We start from the raw sequence: 22,872 nt of genomic DNA on the forward strand, positions 1-22,872 counted from the left end.
AAACAAATAACTTCCGGGAAGCGCCATCTGTAAACAACACCACGTGGGCAGGTGAGACCTGTCATCGGTAAATATATACATTTGTGGTATCTCTCCATTATATAAACATTACAGAGAGAAAATATCTTCAATTCTGTATGAAGTTTGTCAGAGGCAAAATATTGACCTAATCACACGGCGCAATAATATCTACCGATACATAAATTATAAAATGACCAGCTCTACTTGCTTTTCATGTACAAAAATGAATAAAAGAAGCAATTATAATGATAATTATTTTATTTTAAATGTAAACAAGTATTTCATACAGTTTTGCTATTTGTACATAGAGAAAACTAGGAGCCTAGCGTTTGTTTACATTTTTCTTCACTTTTGTCAGCTGCACAGTCTCTAACGTTCATTCTTATTTTTTGGAAAGACCTTTGGTTAAATTTTCATGATAAACTTTTATTTTATCTTTAAATTTTACTCACGATAAATGTGCAAATCTGTTGGAAAATATCTTTGCAATCATGCCATGAACAGCTGCCAAACACCTCGGCGTTTTCGTAGTTCAATGTAAAGCTGTCGCCATTGTCTCCGTGTTTATCAGTGTTTTACTATAAGTATGCCTTTAGATACTGAAACCGTGGAATGTTTTTGATCAAACAGCAAATTAACTGGCTCGGACAAGTGTCTCAATCCATCGGATCCATCCATGTTGAGTCTTTTATCGATTATCATTTTTGAAGACACAATAACTGATCACAAGTAGTCTTTCACAAAATATTCCCTTCGAAATAGATTCCTTAGCCTAATGAATTCGAAGCGTAACCGCCATGATTTACACCTTGCGTCATTTTTCAAAATCTACCACGGTTAGTGCAATAATTCAAATTTGAAAGTATTCAATCGTCTGTCTCAAATGTATATATAAGTAATAAATAACAAGTTTATAAACTTCAATGGGAATTGAAGTGGTCGGTACGTGATCAAATCTTCTGAGAAGGCCTTCGGCCTTCACAGGATTTGATCACGTGACCGACCCACTTCAATTCCCATTGAAGTTTATAAACTTGTTATTTATTTCTTAATTAGAATGTTCAAAAAGGTGGTAAAATTCACCTACCGTGAAAATCATAGTTATGACAGGTGTCTTAGAGTTTAACGTCGAACTCTAAAAAATTAATGTCTTGACCACGCATTTGAGATGAGATAAATTTCTTGGTAACTTTGGTATATAAAATTAACCGTAATTAATATAATTCAAGACATTAATTATATATGTCTGTGTCATTACAGTAAGTTTATGAAAAAAAAATTCCATGGACTTTTGAAGAATGAATGACGCTTAATTTTATTACCGATGATGATATCTAAAAAGAAATTAAAAATATACATGTTTTGAGGTTATGTGTATATTTTAAATGCAACAGGAAAATATATTTCAAAAACATATCTGAAAAAAGTCCAAATATATACACAGTTGTGTTTTTCAAAGTTTTATCCCTCGTTTTGGGGATGGGTGGGTGCCGGTTTGTTAAACCTATTTGCATAGCTGTTAATAATATTTTTATGATATAAAAACAATCGAGACTTCTTTGATCATGCAGATCTGCGCTGTATCTACAATACCTCTGCTTCAAAAATTCATTTATTTTGGATGCCGGGCATGATCTTTAGTTTAAATATTCTATTACGTAGTAATCTCGAGAATATCTTTTGAAATGGTCCTTGGTGGGAAACCTTATATACAAGTTCACAAATTGTAAACAATTTGCTCTATAGTAAAAAAATTCTAAGCTTTTTAATAACAATTTGTTCCAAGGAAGAAAGAAAAAATAAGAAAGTTAAATACTATTATTCAAAGTACGAAGACCAAGGCGCATTTAATGAAATTCAATCAAACAAGCATAACAGAGTTACATCCCTTCGGTCTCTTAATGTAGTATTGGGCTGAAAAGGGGGTGTCAAACGTGCAGTTGCCAGATTAAAATTTTCTATCAAATAAATTTGTCAAAAGCTGAAAATCTATTTAGAGATTTCTTTACATACACAACTGGTGGATGTATCGTCCAAAAGCACCTGTTGCCATTTTAGTGTACACACGTACGTGTTAATATACAAATTTGCTGCATGAATTTCTAATATCACTGATAAGTTTCCTGACAAGTTTTCTTTAAAAATATTTTTAGTAAAAGCCCAACTGCTCTGCAGAATATACGTCTACGAAGTTGCATGTATTAATAGTGCTTTATGCACTTAGAATACATGTACCAGGTATGCTGAAAAAAAGGTGATGTTTTACGCCGCCTACCCAAAATATAGTCCAGACATACAAACAGCTAGACAAAGTGTAACCATATTCCGACTGAGCAAAACATTATGATTATGAGGCAAGAGTGATAACTCGAATTCATTGAAAAAGGAAAACTTAAGATATTGTGCGCTGAGCTCAGTATTGATAACCCCCCACCCCACCCCCCGCCTCCCATATGATATACATGTACTCAGTAATGGCAAAGCCCATCTTTTGTTCTGGTAAAGACCCAAAAGAAGTGTCAGATCAACACGCACTTTTCCATTATAATCATAATATGGGAGGTGGGGGTATCATTTAGAGAGCTCATTGCTCACAGTACCTCTCTACGAGTATATGTTATAGGTTTACGAGAATTCAAAAACTATAGTTATGTGTATGTAGTTAAGGGTATTTCCCTTGTTTCTTAAAAATCATTTTTTTTATTGCATTAGTCCAGAGATAGATAGAGAGAGAGAGAGAGAGTATTATAGTCGCATAGCATTAATTGGGGTGTGTGGCTGTGTGCAGAGAAAAGAGTCTGAAAAGCTTTACATTTATGCCAAAATTAGTGTCAGTTACGCATTTAATTAGCGTTACGCGAAAGTAACACTTTATTCGCGGAAATTTTGCGTCGCACGAAAGTTACATATTTCTTCACGAAAATCTTGCTATGCACTGAACGCACATTTATTTGCGAAAATTTCGCGTTCATTCGCGAATTATAACGCAAATGTTTCTTGTTTATATTCGCGGAATTTCCGCGTAATAAGGCGAAATATATGTTTTTTTAATCAACAAAAATGAGCTAAATGGGCTTTCGTAAGCACACTGCTCAACGCGTTATCGGCTACTCGGTTGTTATTGGACACTCGGTGCAAGAAAAGCAATGTTTAGAAAATGTGGGTAATTTAAATTTCATATTTCAAAGATAAATTCGTATTTCAGCAAACAAAGTTTGTGATCTATGACAGATAATAGATTATACTTTCAGCAGCAGAAAGCACAAACCAAATCACTCTCTTTCAAAAGATCTACAGCTCTTTCAAATGATATTTTACAAAACTTTCGGACTATGTCGTCACATTTTAACTTCTGTAGAATTCAAAATTAGTTTATTCTATCAAACAAACTAATCTATTTATTTTATGGACAATCAGATACCTTTAGATCAGCAAACTGAGATTAAAAATCCAAATTAAGAGTGAGTAAACAGTCTTTTAAAATGTCTCGTTAGTTGAAAACATGTTATCGTTAACACGGTTGATGTTGCCGGATACTTCGGTTTTTGACAGGTGTACGTTATCGGAAACTCAGGTTAAAAAGTGTCCTTTAGCTTCATAAATAGATTGGAAAAAAACCCATTATAATCTGCCAATCCTTGAAAAATAGCAAATGTAAAAGTTTGTTTTGATATAAATGTATATAAATAAGATTAATAATTATAAATTTATTATAGAACTACTCATCTGTTCAACCATTTTTCTTGTTTTCCATTCAAGATAACCTCTTGGAGATCGCTTCAGGCAGTTTCAAACGTAAATATATCATGTTTAATTAATCATAACAATTTTGCTTTAGTCTCCCGATATAGCTTACATGTATTACGTTATTTTTGGAAAAAAAAATAAGTTCAATTTCCCCCATGATCCCCGGGGAACTATTTTTTTTTGTCCAGTAATGTCAATCGTATTATCACGTCACAGTTACACATATATAGCAGGTTCACCGAGACAGCTCTCAACATTAAAGAAAAATAATAATTCTAAATTCTTTTTTTATACAATGTAATTTGGATATGTAGTAGATTAAAGAGACTATCCTTTCACAAAAAGCATGGTCCAGAAAAAAATACTTAAAAAAAAATGAATATATAAAGTTAAGGGAGCCGACTGGATTTTTATTGTTTTATTGTTTTAGAAACGCTTTGATTAAAAAAAATATACTAGTACATAACTTATTTTCCAACCGTTAAAAATAGGAGGAGGGGTGCTGGTTGTTTCACCTCAGTTCCTCGTATGTTTAACTTTTTCTACAAACAGTTATTTGCGTTTTCAATTACAAGGGATTCAAAGAAAATTTTTTGCTTCAGTATAAACACCCAATAGCAAATTGGTTACAATTATAATCATTAGCGCTATCTACATATTGAATTTGAGCACACTGCGGGATGTGACCGTTCATCAGGGGCTCTTACTCCTTCTTGGTTCGTTAAACAACCTCCGATGTTTTAGAGATCTGTATTTAAGATTTTGTAATTTTTTTTAAAGTCAACATTTTGAATTTTATGTCATATATTTTGGTCTAACTACCTATTTGGAAATTCATCTAACCACCCTTGAGTTTAAATTATTTTGCATGTATATACCAAACAGATAAATGTATTCGCGTTCGAAAGGTTATGAGTTTGAAACTCAGCGGCGACTGACCTAAGTCGATAAAAATGGCTAGCAACTGTTCTTTCGCCATGCGTTCAGCAACTTGATTGTGTGTTATTTAACGCCCTCCTGAGATTTTTCCAGTCATATGGAGACGCCATCACATGCCGGCGGAGAGGTTCAAAATTTGTCATATACTCAGCACCTAGGGCCATTGAGCAGTGAGGGATCTTTTTGTGCTAGCACTTACTGCGACGTCCCACTGTGGGATACGAACCCGCGACTTAAGGATCGACTCCTTACTTGGTGTTCAAAAGACACTCTAGTTCACTGCGCCACTAGGCGACCTCGGTACCTTGAAATGAAATTTAAAACTTATACCATATTTTCAAACAGGTCAAGATCATGCAGATTTCAGTGAGAAATGCTAAAAAACACTCATTTTTTAAAACTTACATATTCTTAAAAGAGGCAAATTATAGCCAAAAATTAGATTTTCGTGCCAGCCACTTTATATATTTAAATTTCATACGGATTTCTTTCGTTTCTTTGCGTTTTTGCCTAATTTATGACAACGTTTGTTTCCGATAACCAAAACCGAGTTATCCGATAACAATAAAGTGCATTATTCAACCGTATTTCAGATAACATACTGAAAGTTAAACTCGGGCACTTTTTGCCCTTTATTTACATATTCGCAAGATTCTGAGGAAGTCTTCTTGTGGACAATTATTAACGTAAGGTAAACATAAGGATTTTGAAGAAAAAAAGCTATCTACAGCAATGCCAATCGGAGAAAAACTTGCAAAATACAACAAATTTGACTTTTAAAGCCTTCCAAAGGCTAGCTAACAAATGCTGACTAGTACGTATCGAGACTTTATTTTGTATCCGTATTCATTTCTGTTTACAAAACGCACAATGAATATTCTCTGTTTCAATTTTAACACAGTTTATTTAAAATAATTTACTATCCTGTCAAAAATTGTTATCAACCGAGTGCCCAATGACAACCGAGTAGCCGATAACGCGTTGAGCAGTGTGGTAAGGGCATAATTTAATTTTTTTCGTGGAAAAATTACAAAAACATGAGAGAAGCTCTTATTTTAAAAGAAAGTTGAAGAGGGTGATCGAGGGGGTATGGCTTTTTGAATAATTTTCAGCATTACAGCATCACAATTTTTTTCTTGTTTTTTGAGAAATAATATTTAAAAAATCATGCTTTCTTCGACATTTTTACTAAACAAAAGGCGGATGGTGTATTTTGACGTTTTGTGTATTGAAAATAATTAGCCTGGTATAATTTATGTAGACCCCTCTAATGATATTTTTTAAAACTAATTTAATGTGAATTATATACTGGTATGCAGGTCCCTGATATTAAGAAGAATAAATGGGCCTATAAAAGGTACTGATCCAGGTTTGAGAGCCCCCCCCCCTCTTTTTTTTCTCTCCACTGTTTCGTTTAAATATTGATGTAAGCGGCCACATACAAAAATAAAAGAAATATTTATATATATCGGTTTATGTAAAATATTTTAAATAGAACAAACTTCTTTATTTGAAATAGTAATAATCGAGTAATCAAAGCCTTGAGGTTGAGGGAAAAAAAAATCCAAACGGCTATCCGATTTCGACCGTTAATGATGTAAGGGGCAGAGTTTATTTTCGTTGGCATGCACTTGGCTATTTAAAACACAAACTCGTGCTCTTAAAAGCTTTAAAGGGTACTAAATAGAACGTGCTTTTGAAATTTCACAAGGGCGCAATGCATGCAATATCATGAAAATTTTGTAAACAGTACAATGCCACACGTTTCCAAGTGAAGAAAAAAGTAGGGCTCTACCCGTCTTCTTAGCCCTTAATCATGAACTCATGATCATGATCCACACATTTTCATACGATACAAAGCGACGAAAGGTAAGAAAATTATAGATATAGATGAAAGCGCGTGTTTAATTAGTGATTTAAAGAAAAATATTGGTTACATTTACTTTTAATAAAAAACACGTAATAAATGAAAAGTGGATTATTTAACTGTTTAACAGTTTAAGGATTCTTTGAAGTAAATTTTGTTCACCAGAGAGAAAGTATGATATATAAACCATTTGAAAATGTAATTTCATATGATCATTGATACCAAAAACTTGTAATGCTCAGTAATTCTTGAAAAAAAAAAAAAGGAATTTTCAACTTTTAAAAATACATGTATAACGTTAGTCAGACATCATTAGGATAAGAAAATCTTTGAGATACTCAGTGATTCAATGTACCAAGGGTAAAAGTCTTTGAAAGTAAAGACTTCAGGACTTCCAAATCACTTGTAAATCCATACAATGATATTAAAGATACTGGTGTTCAAGATTCTGAAGTTAAACTGTAAGCTGTGAGCAAGACAGTCAATCGCTCAATGCATGAAAAAGGTCCTAAAATTTAGGATTAAACATAAAAAAAAGTTGCAAAAAATAGGTAGAAAAACAAGCAATTGTTTCTGCATAAAAATCACAGATGAGATATTTGTCGGAATTGAAGGAACATGCTAAATAATTTTTTAGAATATCAAAGAATACCCAAATACTGTCAGTGAAATTTTATAAAATTGTCAAATCAGAAATTGATAAATTTTCATCATGTTCATACATGCACATTGAAAGTATGTAATTTTGCCAGTACAATACTTTAATTTGTATGCCTTTAGATGGACTAAGGATTCATTGTTGTATTTAAATGTACGTATACTTATAATTGCCCCTCATATAACAGAAAATGTTATTTACACTATATAAGAAATGTACTGTTGTTTACCATAATTTGCTCTTAAAATTTTGATGTACAATTTGTATATATAGTATGCTTATTAAAAATGCACAACAATGTGACTGTTTCGGTGTAAGTCGGGCAGGTGCTTGAAAGTAAAGTGTATTGCCAAATCTTCTTCCTCCTTAAATATAGTTATAAATTTAAAGCTCCATACACCAGAAATTTTTATGATTCTGATTAAATCAGAGTTTACATATTATAGTTTTTCATCTCATAACTTGTTCAGTTGTGGTAAGTGCAGAAATGCCTAAATTTTGATGGAAGATGCAGGGAATATTTTGTCTCAAAAATATTTCAAAATATTAAACCTCAAAGAAATAGTTTTGTGTCCCTTTTGTTATTCCATTAAGAATCTTATACATTTCAATTTCAATTCAATTTCTTTATTGCAAAAGACATATGTCTTATAGCATTAATACAATATATAAACAAAAGAAATAAATGAAATAATGGCTGGCATATATATACATACAAACTAGTATTAACAGTTTTTACAGTTCATATGGAGAATGACATGTAATATAGCAGATATAATCATATCAACAATATAGAAGTAATTAAATGAGACAAATCAGCAAATGACACACAATTACATTATTAAATCATTTCTAAGCGCGAGGGCTTTATAGATAAACTTCCCTAAATTACATAATTCTTTTACATTATTCACACTTAGCAACTGTATTAATTTGTACATAGATGGCCTATACCAATAATATTTTTTCAAAAACTTTGATCGCAATGTTGAATAAATTGGGCATACAAGTAAAAAATGATATTCATCTTCAATTTCTGAAGTACATATTTTACAGAATCTTTTGTCTCTTGTTATATTTTTATGCCTACCTGTTTCAATAAACAGATTATCCGAGGACAACCTCATTTTAGAAATACATTTTTTGTACACCTTTGGTATCGATTTTTCTAAATAATATTGCAAGCAAAAATTGTCAATTAAATGCTTATAAATATAACATTTTGATTCTGTTTGCATTTTGCTATATAGGGTCTGTATAAAGTGATCATTAAGTCTTTGACGAATGATTGGCAGACAGATACGACTATTCAGATTCATGTATTATAAATCAAAATTAATTTGATATCTGAATTTTAAGAACAGAAGTTTGAAATAGTGCTTTAATTTTGAATAATTTGTACAATCTAAATGTAAGAAAAGCATGCAGTTGAATAAATAATTCAATTGAGAGATGCAAATTATGATTTGGAAGTATCAATCACAGTACACACAGTTCATTGTGTATATATTTTACTCTGGAGATTTAAGAAAAAACAACAGAAAGACAAGTTTATATATAAGTTCATATGTGATTTTCAATTTTCTGCTTTATTGTAAATATCAAAGTCTGCTCTTAAAAAATCTTTAAATAAAAACTTTTATCAGAATAAGAATTCAGTTATACTGTTGTAACTTTAAATCAATTAAATCCTTGTATTGGTTGGAAAATGAACTATGTGTATGTCCTTGTATTGGTAAGAAGATGAACTATGTGTACTTATGTGTGGATTCAAATGAGCAAGATCTTGTGTCAGTATTAAATTATGTTACATACATCAGCAGAAATTTAATGAACCACTGAAACCAGAATCCTTCTTCCTTTTCCTCCATATCCTTTTCCTCCATATCCTCATATGACCCTCCTCTCAATATATATAAGTATGAACTGACCTGTGTTTCACACCATAAAGGGAGCATTCACACACCTAATACCGGTAGGAGTATGAAGACATTTGCCACTAGATAAAAAGCCCTCTGTATAGTTTTCTTTAATATGTTTAATAATTAAGCTTCATAATATATTCGTACCATGAAATATACCCAAATTATGTTTAATTACTAAAGCTTCATTTATACATGTAATATTCATACCATGAAATATACCCAAATCTTGTAAAACGTAAATACTTATTGTACAGTAAGATGTACATGCCATTTTGAAATCAACTTTGACCCATATTTTAATCTTCGTATATTTGATGTCTAAAGTGCAATTTATTTATTTGTTTATTCATGTGGCTGATGTATGAATGTACTGTGTAGTTTGACCTACATCAGGTCTAGCTGTTTTCATTTACAATCGGGGTCTTGTTTCATTAAGGAGGCAATAAAATAACCAGAATAGCTAGTCAACTAAAATTTAGTTATATAAACTCTTATCATGTGATAGAGTGTAAAGAATTAAACTACTAGACCATTGCAGATATACTGCACTTTACACTTTTTTTGGAAACATTTTTTCCTTATGGGTAAGGTATGTAAACTATGTTATATTGGATGACTGCTAATGTTGAATCTAAGTTTTGCTTGACATTAAACTGTAATCACCAGATATTAAAGTTGACATTTAATACATGTATTTATTATATGTTTTATGGTTTGCAGTTGAAGTATTATGAAGTACATTTTATGAGAAAAAAATATCTGGTTTGAATAAAGGGAAGCAGAAGGCTGGGTTACTCCTTAATTCTATCTTTCCCCAGAAAAGTTGTTAATTACTGTGGGTTATGACTGAAGGTGGTTATAGTTGGTAACCAAAAATTTTACATGAAAATTCTAAAGTATATATGAAAGGTGCACAGGCCTAACAAAGCTAATGTTGTTTGTCATTGTTTTAGCTGGGACTTTAATAATTTAATTAAGCTATACCTGCATGCAGAGATTATAAAAGAGAGAAACGAAGTTACTAGTGGGTCAATGCCTCAATAAAATGACTTTTATGTATTGTATGATAATCATATACCAGTTTTTATGATGGCTATAGTTCATCATTAGCAGTTTGGGAAGTATATAGTCTTGCAGCCAGTTTTATGATCCTTGAGAGATTAGAAAGATGAACCTCAAATAAAGGAGTGGATCCAGGAATCAGAGTTAAAAGGGAGGTGGGATCTAAGAAGTCTGATTTTAAATAGATTGGGGCCTCTTGTATAAAAATGCACTAGCAGAGGTCAAAGTCATACTTAGAGGTCAAGGTTATTGATCTAAAAAAAAAGAAAATCAGAGTTTACAAACATATGTTAATCTACCATGATGTTATAGCAATGATATCTCATATAATATGTAAACTAGCTGTAACATCTCATATTTTCGTTGGGTCTAATTTTCAAGGTTTGAGGAAAAAAAATTGGATTGTTGGCCGGGTCATTTCACAGTAATAAAAGTTCTTCAGTAATTTTTTCATCATCAGAATTAAATCTCAAGAGTCTGAAAAAAGTGATGTGAGAGAAGTTTTTGATTAATATAATTTGTGAATGAACAGGCAAAAGTTCATTACAAGCAGCAGCAACATGATGAAAAATGATTTCCCAATGGGTACAGAGTTCCAAAAAAGAACTGTGTATGTCTTATTGATTTGGTTATTTTGTGTATGTATTTATGTATATTAATTTCTTTCTAAATCTTGATCCACAGTACTGACAATGATCCAGGATTGTATACACAGCAGGAAAAAGCAGAATTTTGATGGTTAATTTGAAGAAATAGAGTTACAGAAATTAAGGTAAATGTTTTTTTAAATTAATTTTTCTAATAATTTGAATACTGTTTCCTAATTTCAGTACATACATAGGTATTTGCATGTCATTATCCAATGTGTTAATTATATTTTCATGCATTGCATAGTTTCTAGGTGAACATATCTCTTATTTCTTATACAATATACAACTTCATCTGTAAAACTGTTTTATTGACCTAAAGTTTCATTACAAATTTTTGCATCAATTTCCCATGATAGTTTTTATTTATAGATCTCATTTTTTGTTAATTTGAAATGGGTATGGTAATGAAATTCTTATTCTCAAAGATTCAGTTTAATTAAATAGTGATATAGATTACTTTATTGAACAAATGGTTACTCTCTTGAGGTTAAATTACAGGAAAAATAGACTGCACTGGTTGTTAAATCACAGAAAACTGAGATTGATTCTATGTAACATGGGAGTTGCAGCATGATGTGTTCGTTAATTACAGATATCAACTTTGTTTTTCTAAATTTAAACACTTTATAAGGAAGTTTGTGTTGGGGATTTTTAAATAAAGTTGTCGAACAGATTTCAGAATGTATAAACCTCATGCACTCTATGAATTTAATAGAACAGTTTACGCTTCTTTATAAACTGCTTTGCGGTTTATAAAGCGTAAACTGCCCTAACCCAGTTTATACCGTATAAAATGGATAGCTATTAAATTCATTGCTTATAATTTAATTTTCATTCATTTGATGTAAGAAAAAAAGATGAATATTCTAACAAATTGTCTTCAATTTGTACAAAATTAGAATGCAACGTCAGGCGGATTGATACGTCATTGTGACGTAGGCAACCCATTTTATACGATATAAAGTATATTTTTTATCCAATCAAATACAGCGTTACATTCAAAATTAAATTATAGTGTATTAAAAAATTCATATGCCAAATTAAGGTATAATTGTCATTTTTAATGCAAAACTGATTGAAAAAAAATTCAACATTGCAAAATCAAAGTATTTAAAAAAAATCCCTAATAAAAGATATTTTTTCCTAGAAGGATATAGATTTTGTTTATTTATTGAAATCAAATATTGAAGGGTTTGAACCACAATACATGACCCCTGATCTCAAAGGTCTCCAAGGTCCGGCTATTATAATTTTATTTATTCTTTGTAGTTGTTCAATATTTATCTAATGCTTAAGTGACACACTTGATGGAGATTGGTTAAAACAATCTCAGACAAATATCATGAATGTTGTACAAATTCAGGTCGGAATAATTAGTTAATCACACATCGAACACTCTCCTTCAGTCGAAGCCAAATAAAAGCGCAAGGTACAATGTGCTAACGAAGAAATTATTGACTAGCAAATTGATTTTTTCGCCCTCCTTTTCCTTACTGACGCTCTATAAAGTATCTGGAGAACTAAATAAAAAGAACATGCCTGGATTTATATTTCCTGTCCTTTCGAAGCTTACGGATTGAAAACAATAATGCAGAAAAGCCAAGGTGTGACAATTTTGCTTCACCTTTAATTTCAGTGTGTGTTGGACAGGTAAATACTTCCCTAGGCACATGTAAATTGTTGTAGATGATTGAATGTAAGGAATTATTAATAGGTCATACATAAGATGTTATCTCCTGCCTTCCTGTTTCTGCTAACGAGGTGTGTATGCCTTATACCCGTACGTGTATATCCAGGGTAGTGTGGCTCAGTAGTTATGTAGGGGTGTTACAAGGTGTTATAAAAAATAATTGCATCAATGTACAGGGGCTTCTTGAGGGAGTAAGAGGATGGAAAAATCAATTCATAAGATTTATTTAATTATATATAGGTATATAATTTATATTATGTATCCTACATAGTCTTGTATTGTGTATTTGATTCTTTAATCAATATGTCAGGCTTTACATTGTAGTTTAGTATATTTCTTGGGATTTAACTAAAAAATCTGCATTAGTCTTTAACATTCAGATTGCACAGACCTTAGCTCTTGAACGTGAAGTTAGGTTTTAAGGTTCTCCTGTACCCTATATAAATTTGTCAAGTATTTTATGGAGGTGACATATAAATGCATTAAATGTGAAGTATACAAGTAAATATTTGTTTTCTCTCCACCATCACTCTATCAATGATGTTATCTATTTTATCCCCTCTCACAGTGAAGCAGGTTATAGCAGTCTGACCACATGGTAGCAGAAGACAACTTCAACCCCGTGGCAATGGCCTCTTGTACCGACGGGTTCCACTTCACCGTGCAGCACATTCACATGCGACCCCAGATGTTCCTGGGCGAGTCCTCCACGCTGGACGAGGTATTTCTGTCAGGTCGACCCCAGGGTCACCACCACAAGGGGGTGGTGGACTCCGCCGTCTCCCCGGATGTGGAGCTCCTCATAGAGAAGGACAAGGAAAGTGATTTGGACTCTTCGGAAGAAGGAGATATTTTAGGTCGCTCTGGACCCAGTTGTTACCAACTCTCCATTTCATCTGTGATACTGATCTCAATTATATGCATACTAATCGTGACTTGTAGACAATACATCAAAGATCTCTTACTATGGTTGGAACAAACAGACCCCTACATTAGTGTATTTATTTTCCTCCTCCTCTTCATTGTGACCTCGTTTCCCATGGCCTGGGGGTACATACTCCTCATGGTGGCCGCGGGGTATCTCTACGGTTATATCTATGGACCTATAGTGGTACTGATATGTGGGACCGTGGGTATTATTGTAGCGCATTTAGTGATGAAAAACTGCTGCCAAAACTTCATCAAAAAGAGGTTCCACAACAGTAAGATGGACGCTGTGATCAAAGTGGTGCAGAGTTCTCAAGGATTCAAGTTAATAGCATTAGCCAGACTTACTCCTATTCCATTTGGATTACAGAATGGACTATTTTCAGTAAGTAACTCTTTTTCCAAAAAATGGACAGAGTATGCTGACAGCTGGCATAGATTAGACCCCTTATCAAAAGCAAGTAAAAATTGTCATAGTTTTTGAAAACAAAATTTTCCTCTAAAAATTTGAATATATAAAAAAAAAATTGAGAAAATCTAAAAAAAAAAATTTACATCTAAACTGCTCTAATATCTGGGATAATTCCTGGAATCCACCCCCACCCACCCCAACCACCACATGCCAAAACACACTAATACTGGGATGAGAAGGAATTCCAAAATGAAGGGGGGATTTATAACAATATAAGTACAAGGGAAATCCCCCCCCCCCCAGTCTAAGGGACAGCCCTGTGTATGACTAGTTGATGAGTAAAATATTTTATATCATTTCATTTCAACTCAAACATCAGCACACCATAAAAAGAATCAGTGTAAATGACATTTCAAACATTGAATCAGCATTAAAATCTGTTGTGTCAGAATCAGATGATGGCTTAGATCCTGAATTAATAGAGCAAAGTACACTAAACAAGTGTTGAGTCATATATATATTTAATGTAATAAAGCTAATTGATACAAATTATTTAATAATATATACTGTAATACTGTACTTGAGCGTTTTCTCAAACTAAAGTGTTTTATGATTGCACTTATTTAAAACTCTCTAATTCACTGTTTTGTGCCATACACATTTTAAAAGTCACAAACAGACGAAAGGCCACAAAACCTTAATGACAGTGCAAATAAGTACAAAATGGTATTGGACTATCTGCCCCCCCCCCCTCCAACACACACACACACATCCTCACATACACAAGAAAAACAATCAAACCTTTTAAAAAAAACTAAAAAACAAAAGCTTAATCTTCATGGTTAATAAAATGATGGAGTCTGCACTTAATTTTATAGAATTTTGGTGGAGAATATTTTACTGTATACCAAAATATTTTGACCTCAACTTTGTATTATATGTTCGTACAAGTCTAAATATAACAAATTATTTTTGTTGATATCTTCTAAACTAAATAAACTAACAAAGCTTCAAAATTTCATGACAAGAAATTACCCTTCTTCAAAAACTTTTTTTTATATTTCCAAATCAACTAGTCTAAGAGATTTTAAATATAGGTGCTAGATACACATCAAACAAGATCCAAAATAATCCATGGTCTGAATAAATTAAGTCAGGTACCTCAAATATAAATATAGATTTCAAGCCTTTTAATTGCTGACTTTTTTATAACTGGTGACAGATGTTGCCATCTTAACCAATGTCTTGGGCCATGCTTTACAAAAGGACTTACAATTAAGACCATAATATTTTGTAAATAACTTTTTTACAATAAAAAATTTCATAAGTCTTTTGAAGTAAAGCTTGTTAAATTCTGTTTTACCAATAAAGGCCTCAAAACATCTTTCAGTCCTTTATCCTCTCAAAATATGCTTAAACTATAAAAGTCCCCAAATCAGTGGCGGATCCAGGAATCTTGACAAGAGGCCCAGGGGTCACATCGCTCACCTGAGCAATTGGCTCGGAAAAACACAGATCAGATCAGAACTGAAAGTAAACAAAACTTAAATCTTTACACCCCCCAGGGGGTCATGATTTGAACAAACTTGAATCTACACTACCTGAGGATGATTCCCTATAAATATAACGAAGCCTGTCTTTGAAGTACTTGAAAAGAAGATTTTAAAAGGTTTCCCTATATGTTCCTATGTAAAACTTTGATCCGCCATTTTGGCTCCACCCTACCCCCGGGGGTCATGATTTGTACAAACTTGAATCTACACTACCTGAGGATGATTCCACATGAGTTTAATCTTTCCTGGCCCAATGGTACTTGAGAAGAAGATTTTTAAAGATTTTTCCTATATATTCCTATGTAAAACTTTGATCGGCCATTTTGGCCCCACCCTACCCCCGGGGGTCATGATTTGAACACACTTGAATGTACACTACCTGAGGATGATCCCACATGAGTTTCATCTTTCCTGGCCCAGTGGTTCTTGAGAAGAAGATTTTAAAAGATTTTTCTAATATATTCCTAAGTAAAACTTTGATCGGCCATTTTGGCCCCACCCTACCCCCGGGGGTCATGATTTGAACACACTTGAATCTACACTACCTGAGGATGATCCCACATGAGTTTCATCTTTCCTGGCCCAGTGGTTCTTGAGAAGAAGATTTTAAAAGATTTTTCTAATATATTCCTAAGTAAAACTTTGATCAGCCATTTTGGCCCCACCCTACCCCCGGGGGTCATGATTTGAACAAACTTGAATCTACACTACCTGAAGATAATCCCAAATGAGTTTCATCTTTCCTGGCCCAGTGGTTCTTGAGAAGAAGATTTTTTAAGATTTTTCCTATATATTCCTATGTAAAACTTTGGGCCATTTTGGCCCCACTACCCCCAGGGGTCATGATTTGAACAAACTTGAATCTACACTACCTGAAGATGATCCCACATGAGTTTCATCTTTCCTGGCCCAGTGGTACATTAAAAAATTTTTTTAAAATGCCATTAATTTTTCTCTAATTCATAATTATCTCCCCTTGGAAAATTCTGCCCTTCATTTGAACAAACTTGAATCCCCTTCACCCAAGGATACTTTGTACCAAGTTTGGTTGAAATCGGCCCAGTGGTTCTTGAGAAGAAGATGAAAATGTGAAAAGTTTACGACAATGACGACGACAGACGACGGACAAATTTTGATCAGAATAGCTCACTTGAGCCTTCGGCTCAGGTGAGCTAAAAAGGGAATGGGTACCAATTTGGGGTCATGATAGTGGCCCACAGCCACACCAAATGAAAAAAAAATTGATTTATAAAATCATAATTATGTATATTTTGGACACAAGAGGGGGGAGCAGCCCCCCCCCCCTCCCCCCCACACACACAACACCCTCCCCCTTTAATCCACTGGTGCAAATACCAGAGATGATTTGAAATCAACATCAAAACTTTGTATTGAAGATTTACACTCTGAACTTTTTCCAAAACTGTAGACATTTACTTGTCCATTATATCTGACAATCTGATCAATGACATGAAGATAATATTAATGCAGTTTATCCAACTTCATTTTGAAAATAAACAAAATTCTTGTGGCTTGTAGATTTTAATGGGTTGAATAGTACACCATCAGCCAGTGACATAATTTGGAATAGATCATGTCATATTCAGTTGAAACACTTATTAACAGATTGTGTACATGTGCAATATAAGTCAATATAGGCTACTTGCCATATATAAAAACAGTCCAAAGACTGCTTTCAGATGCTAGTCAATTCATAATGTATATAGTAATAAATGTATATTGATCTCTCTATTATAGTACATACTAGTTCTTTCTAGTCAATGCTGGATTCACTGACTATGACATGACAGGTGATAATTAATGATAATAAACAGATTAAAACATGATAGGTCAGGTTCAAATAGATTTCATACGATAACAAGATGTGTTTGTGAAACACTGATGCCCCCGTATGGCAGCTTATGGTGAGGGTTGAAATTTCTCAAATGCAGGTTTAACTCCAAGGTCAAGGTCAGATGGTCAAAACTGTTGATACCCAATGAAAGGTCTTCTCACAAAGCATACATCTGTGATTCTGTGAAATATTAAAACCCTAGTTCTAACAGTTTAAAAGTTTTGGTCAAGATTTAAGTTTTCAAAAAGTTGGCCTAACTCTAAGATCAAGGGCAAAAGGTCAAATATTTTTTATTATTATACTTCTGTTAAAATGTTTCCTATATAAAGTTCAGAAGGTAAAATAACTATCCTTCATAGTTCATGCATAGCAAAGCTATACCCCGGGGTATAGTTTTTGCTATCCACCCTCGGAAAAATTTCATGCAAATTGTTGCCGCCAATTTTGATTTACAACGATAAATCATTAAACTGGTGATGTCATAATGACTTCAGTAGCACTGGGACGTCATCAGAATTTCAAATTAATCTTGCAGAATTATCTTACTCCAAAAAAAAAATTCAAACCTCAGAAATTATATTATACATCAGTATAATAAAATGCTTATCCACTGGATGTGAGTGGGATAGCTCTTTTATCAAACCCTTGACAGGTACTATTCCCCTCGGGCAAGCCCACGGGGAATAGTTCTCTGTCGCGGGTTTGATAAAAGAGCTATTCCACTCACACCCAGTGGATAAGTGTATAATACCCATTGAAAGGCCTTATCATAGTGAATACACATGTGAAGTATGAAAGCCCTAGCACCAACTATTCAAAAGTTATGGCTATTGTTAAAGTTCAGAAAATTTTTGTTAAAGTGGGTCAAACTCCAAGGTTAAGGTCACAAGGTCAAATTTGATGGTGACTGCCAAAAGAAATGTCTTGTTACAAGGAATACACCGTCCTGTGAAATATATGAAAGCCATAGCCCCACTCACTCAAAAATTACAGACAAGGTTAAAGTTTTTGCAAACAAACAGACAGACAGATGGAAGGACAGGGCAAAAACTATATACCCCTAGTAAATCTTCTCAGATGAAAAGTAATTTAAATGCACTACTGAAAAACTAACATTGTGGTACCCAATGGTATATGTATTTGATATACTGTGGTTTATTATATTTTCAATAATGAATTTTATACTGTAATTCATCCATTGAATAGCATTGAAATTTTCCCAGAATATTTTATTTTCACACAATATTACATATAAAATTCAATGAATTTGCAAAACAGAAAGTTTATGAGAATATTATAAAACACCTGTTCCCTTTATGAAATAAATTCTTATCCAACAACGACAAATGAATTATCTCCTATAAATTTATTCCTTTTTTCATGTTTTCAGCTAACAGATATACCTCTTATGTCATATTGTGCTGCCTCCACAATTGGATTGCTGCCAACCACAGTGCTGAATTGTTACATGGGCTCCACCCTCCGAACCATGAGTGACGTTTTAACCGACCAGTCAAATCAGGCCACTGGTTATCTCATATTATCAGTTCAGGTAAGTTGCCAATACAAAATATCTGAATATATTTACATTCATTGAATATTTTCTCCTTTACTCCTATATCGTCACCTGTGTGGATCAGTGGTTAGAATGTCAGCTCCAGAGTCGCGAAGTAAGGAATTGATCCTTACGTCACGGGTTCGAATCCCACTGTGGGACATGGAGACCGGTCCTTCAGATTAGACCGCATAAACGGAGGTCCCGTGTCACAGTAGGTGTTGGCCAATGGCCGTAAGTCCAAAGTATAGGTCAGAATTTGTAACCCTCCACTGGCAAGTGGTGGTGTCTTCTTATGAGTGAAAAATCTCGAGAGGGACCTTAAACAATCAGTGAATCAATATACTCGTATATTTCCTTTCTTGAATATATCCTTATGATATTTTCATTATCTAAAATAAAAATAAAAAACCTTAACTAGTTAGGTCTGACATTTCTTAAAACTTAAAAAAAAAAAAACTGAAAAAAAATTGGGAGATGGAGGATGCTATTCCTGATGCTCGGAAGTGATTTAGGAGTCACAACATAAACTGTCACATTTTCATTGATTGAATTTGCAATTCAGCAATTTTGGTAAAGCACTGAAAGTCTTGTAATGCTATGTATATACATGTACCAGTAATTGGATTTTGGAATTATGCAACTTCAGATACTGGTAATAAGGGAAAATTGCAGTCACTTACTATCTATGTGTTACATGCAAGTCTTTACCATCTTTCTCTTTATTGGCCATATAAGAAAGATACTCTAGCTGTTTGCAGATTGTCAGCTGCCTTTAATTGCTTTAATTCTGGGTAATTCCAGAGATCTAATCTAAAATCCCTGGAAAGTAGTCCATTGTACAGGACCATCAAATCAAACTCTGATTCATCTTTTTATCCAGTAATTTATCTGGAATTGCCAAATCTAAATTTGTGGCTTGGTAGCTAATTTTGATTGTAACCTACAATTGATTGAGTAAACAAATGAAATATTAATACAAGGCCTAATTTCCTTTTATTTGATTTTACAATTTATTGCAATTGGTAAAATTTTTCAGCCAAATTGATACATTTTTTAGATTTGATGTACATTTGATTGCATGAACTCAGTATTTATTGTTTTTAATGCTTGGTCATATTTTTTTTATACACAATGCAAAGATTAACTTGTCTTCACCCAATTATTTTTCAACAAGATTTAGGCTATGGAATTTGCCTGTACAATTTTTTATAACAGTGTTTAAATTACTTTTCACTTATTATAATAGTTACATATACTGTACATGTATTTTAGGATGTGCCCCCTTTCTTTAATCACCCTGTATGGGTATTAGACCTACAAGGACAGATCTATTTTTCCTCTTTTTGAAAGGTTTGATAATCATGATAATGAAACTTATACATGTAGCATTAATCAGTTAGTCCTCAGAAATAACATTCAAAGTTAATATATTGTACTATATAATTTCAGATCTTGTTAACTGTTGTGTTACTGTGGTTTGTCATCAGAAAAGCTCGATCAGAGTTAAAGAAAACAGTGGAGGGCCAAGAGAACCCCTGTATAGAGCTGCCAGAAGTCACCAACCACGACGATCACCATAGCAACAGAATAACAAAAAAAGTATCAAATGGTGTCATTCATACGTGATGCTTCTTGTAACTTTGATGTGTTGAACTATATTTTTTCACTGCTGTTTTTCCTTTTTATGGAGGAATTAATTCTGTTTGCCATAGATTTTTGGTTGTGAGTTTGGTGTTGTATCTATAGACAAGGAGATAATTGGTGTATGGTAAGTTTTATGAGAAGTAAGAAGCACATAAAAATGCAATTCTTGTCATGCATGTACAAGTTTATCTTGGGTCCAGTACCTGATGTACTCCACAAATTTATGCATCATAGCTAGGTGACAGACGATCTTCAATTAATGTTATTATCTTCAATTGCTTTATATGTTTCTTAATTATGTCAATATTTTATTAAAAGTGCTGCTTTTATGTTTTCAAGTGATAAATTTTTTAAAAATTATTCATCAATATTTATTTGTTATTGTGCTTAATTCCATATCCTAGTTTCCCTTTTATTTTTTGATGAATTCAAAAGAAAAAGTTTCAAAATTTGGATTTAGATCTAAAAAAATATCTATTTCATGCTATGGTTTCCTTTTAATGTGTACAAAATGTGATTTTTTTAATTCATGAAAAATGAAATACTTCGTGTTTATCTGTATGTTTTTAAATTTTTGATTTTGATAACACATGTGAAATGAACAAATTTTGAAATGCCAAACTAAGATTTTTATGTATTTATTTTATTAATGCTCACAACATTCATCTGAAGCGGCATTACAATATATGTGATAATCATTATTATTTATTGTTGTACTTAATCCATATACATTGATGGATATAGAAATATCTTCAGCCAAATTTTTTGTTTATCAGGAATTTTGGATTTGACTGCTCAAACTTGACTAAATGTTCTGTTATTTAAGACTGATTTTTATATACACATGTATTACATGTATTAAAATACTTATGAGTCAACTTTTATTTTCACAACTTTTATTCACATAAGACAGTTTAAATTCTGTCTACAACTAATGATAAATTTTCATGAGTATAGGAAGGTTGTAACCTAGCAGATATTTCCTGTGCAGAAATAAAAGTTGGTTTTAACTATACACTGTATATGTTCATATGATGTATGGTTTTTAATACCCAGTAACAGTGATATTTTAATAAGTACATGTACTGTACCTATCTTTATGATGTATAGATTTGAAAAAAAGTGTTATAAATCCTTCAAATAATGGAATAAATCCATGCATATTTGTAAATTTTCAATCAATATGATGTTTTCCAACTTTCCAACAAAGTGTTTTTTTCTGTTTTGAAAAGAAAGAAAGAAAGAAATCAGAAAAAAAAGAAATTCAGTTCAAAAATTTCACAACCAACAAGTTTTTTTCTTTTTACAGAGTGCATTTCAATACTGGATGCTTTTTCATTGTAATAAGAACAATATAAAACAAAACATAGTTAGTGTTCAAAGGACCACATGTTACACCTAGTGCTGCAGAATTCTGATCAATCACTAGTAACCTCCTTATGACAGTTGGAACATGTGTATGCTGATGTCACATCAGTAAACATAAACATTCTGTAAGGAAAGCAAATTTGATGTAAAATTGATTATGTAATGCTTGCTCTAGATAAGCATTTCTTTATAAAAAGTTCAATTTAATCATGCATATTTATACTGCACTTAAGGACATATGCAACATACTTTACCTACTGCTAATTTTTCAAGATATTATTAATTTAAGACTATAATATTTTCCTCTGATGTTCACATACAGAAAATGAGCATGCGTTTCCAGGGGTTTCGAAAAGATATCAATTGATGACAATTGTTTTTCAATTCAAAGAAAAAATATATAAAAATTACTAAACACAATTTATTCTAGACCTTTGGTATATCCAAACTTGTTTTAGAAGTGTACAACAACATAGATGGGCATTAAAATATAGCAAATAGTTCTTTTGAGTATTGGACCTCTTCAACTCCTGGGAAAAAGACAAAAGAAAGTTCTAATATGTTGCATATGTCCTTAAAAAAAAGCTTAAATGATAATAAAAAATATTCTTGTTTGAGGTATCTTTAATTTGACTATACCATCAGTTACTGTTAAAATATCTAACTGGTTATTTCTTATAAATGTTGTATGATGTACTTAAGTAATTCATTAATCTATAAAATCCTTTATGGTCATAATCTCTGGACCATAAGTAGTGGAATACACTTTAAAAATTGAGACAAATTTTACTAATGATCAGGAATGTCTTAAATTTTGTTATTGAAAATGCAAGGATTTTTTCCCTGTGCTTTTCAGCTTTCTATAAATGAATTTCTAAATCTATCAGTCTTAATGTGACTACTTAGTTTTTTTCTTGTTTGACATTTTGTTGAGTTCTTGATTGTTCATGCAACAGAAAAATGTTCTTGTTCAAATTTTTGAGTTATTTCCCTTGT

The 22,872-nt window shown here is 32.5% G+C and overlaps 1 protein-coding gene across 2 annotated transcripts; it reads left to right on the forward strand.

Annotated features, from left to right (window-relative positions):
* The first annotated feature begins 6,304 nt into the window (after positions 1 to 6,304).
* Positions 6,305 to 20,932, forward strand: LOC134245261 (transmembrane protein 64-like). 2 transcript variants are annotated; one of them, XM_062727564.1, is made up of 5 exons: positions 6,305 to 6,576; positions 10,904 to 10,991; positions 13,128 to 13,871; positions 18,697 to 18,858; positions 20,314 to 20,932. In XM_062727564.1, the coding sequence occupies exons 3-5, from the start codon at positions 13,155 to 13,157 to the stop codon at positions 20,488 to 20,490; spliced, it is 1,056 nt and encodes a 351-aa protein (XP_062583548.1). In that variant the 5' UTR covers positions 6,305 to 6,576; positions 10,904 to 10,991; positions 13,128 to 13,154; the 3' UTR covers positions 20,491 to 20,932. The 2 variants fall into 2 exon arrangements, with proteins under 2 accessions (XP_062583548.1, XP_062583549.1); XM_062727565.1 differs by lacking the exons at positions 6,305 to 6,576; positions 10,904 to 10,991 and adding an exon at positions 12,263 to 12,630.
* Positions 20,933 to 22,872: the final 1,940 nt, after the last annotated feature.

Source organism: Saccostrea cucullata, unplaced genomic scaffold (assembly GCF_032062105.1).
Source record: "Saccostrea cucullata isolate Sc308-1 unplaced genomic scaffold, CSIRO_AGI_Scuc_v1 ctg274, whole genome shotgun sequence".
In the NCBI taxonomy this organism is placed as follows: Eukaryota; Metazoa; Mollusca; class Bivalvia; order Ostreida; family Ostreidae; genus Saccostrea; species Saccostrea cuccullata.

Bases quoted from the DNA above. Each gene is read 5' to 3' on its own strand.
- LOC134245261 (XM_062727564.1), top strand. From the start codon at position 13,155: ATGGTAGCAGAAGACAACTTCAACCCCGTGGCAATGGCCTCTTGTACC. The intron at 13,872-18,696 runs GTAAGTAACTCT...TCATGTTTTCAG, and splicing joins TACAGAATGGACTATTTTCA to CTAACAGATATACCTCTTAT. The intron at 18,859-20,313 runs GTAAGTTGCCAA...ATATAATTTCAG, and splicing joins ATCTCATATTATCAGTTCAG to ATCTTGTTAACTGTTGTGTT.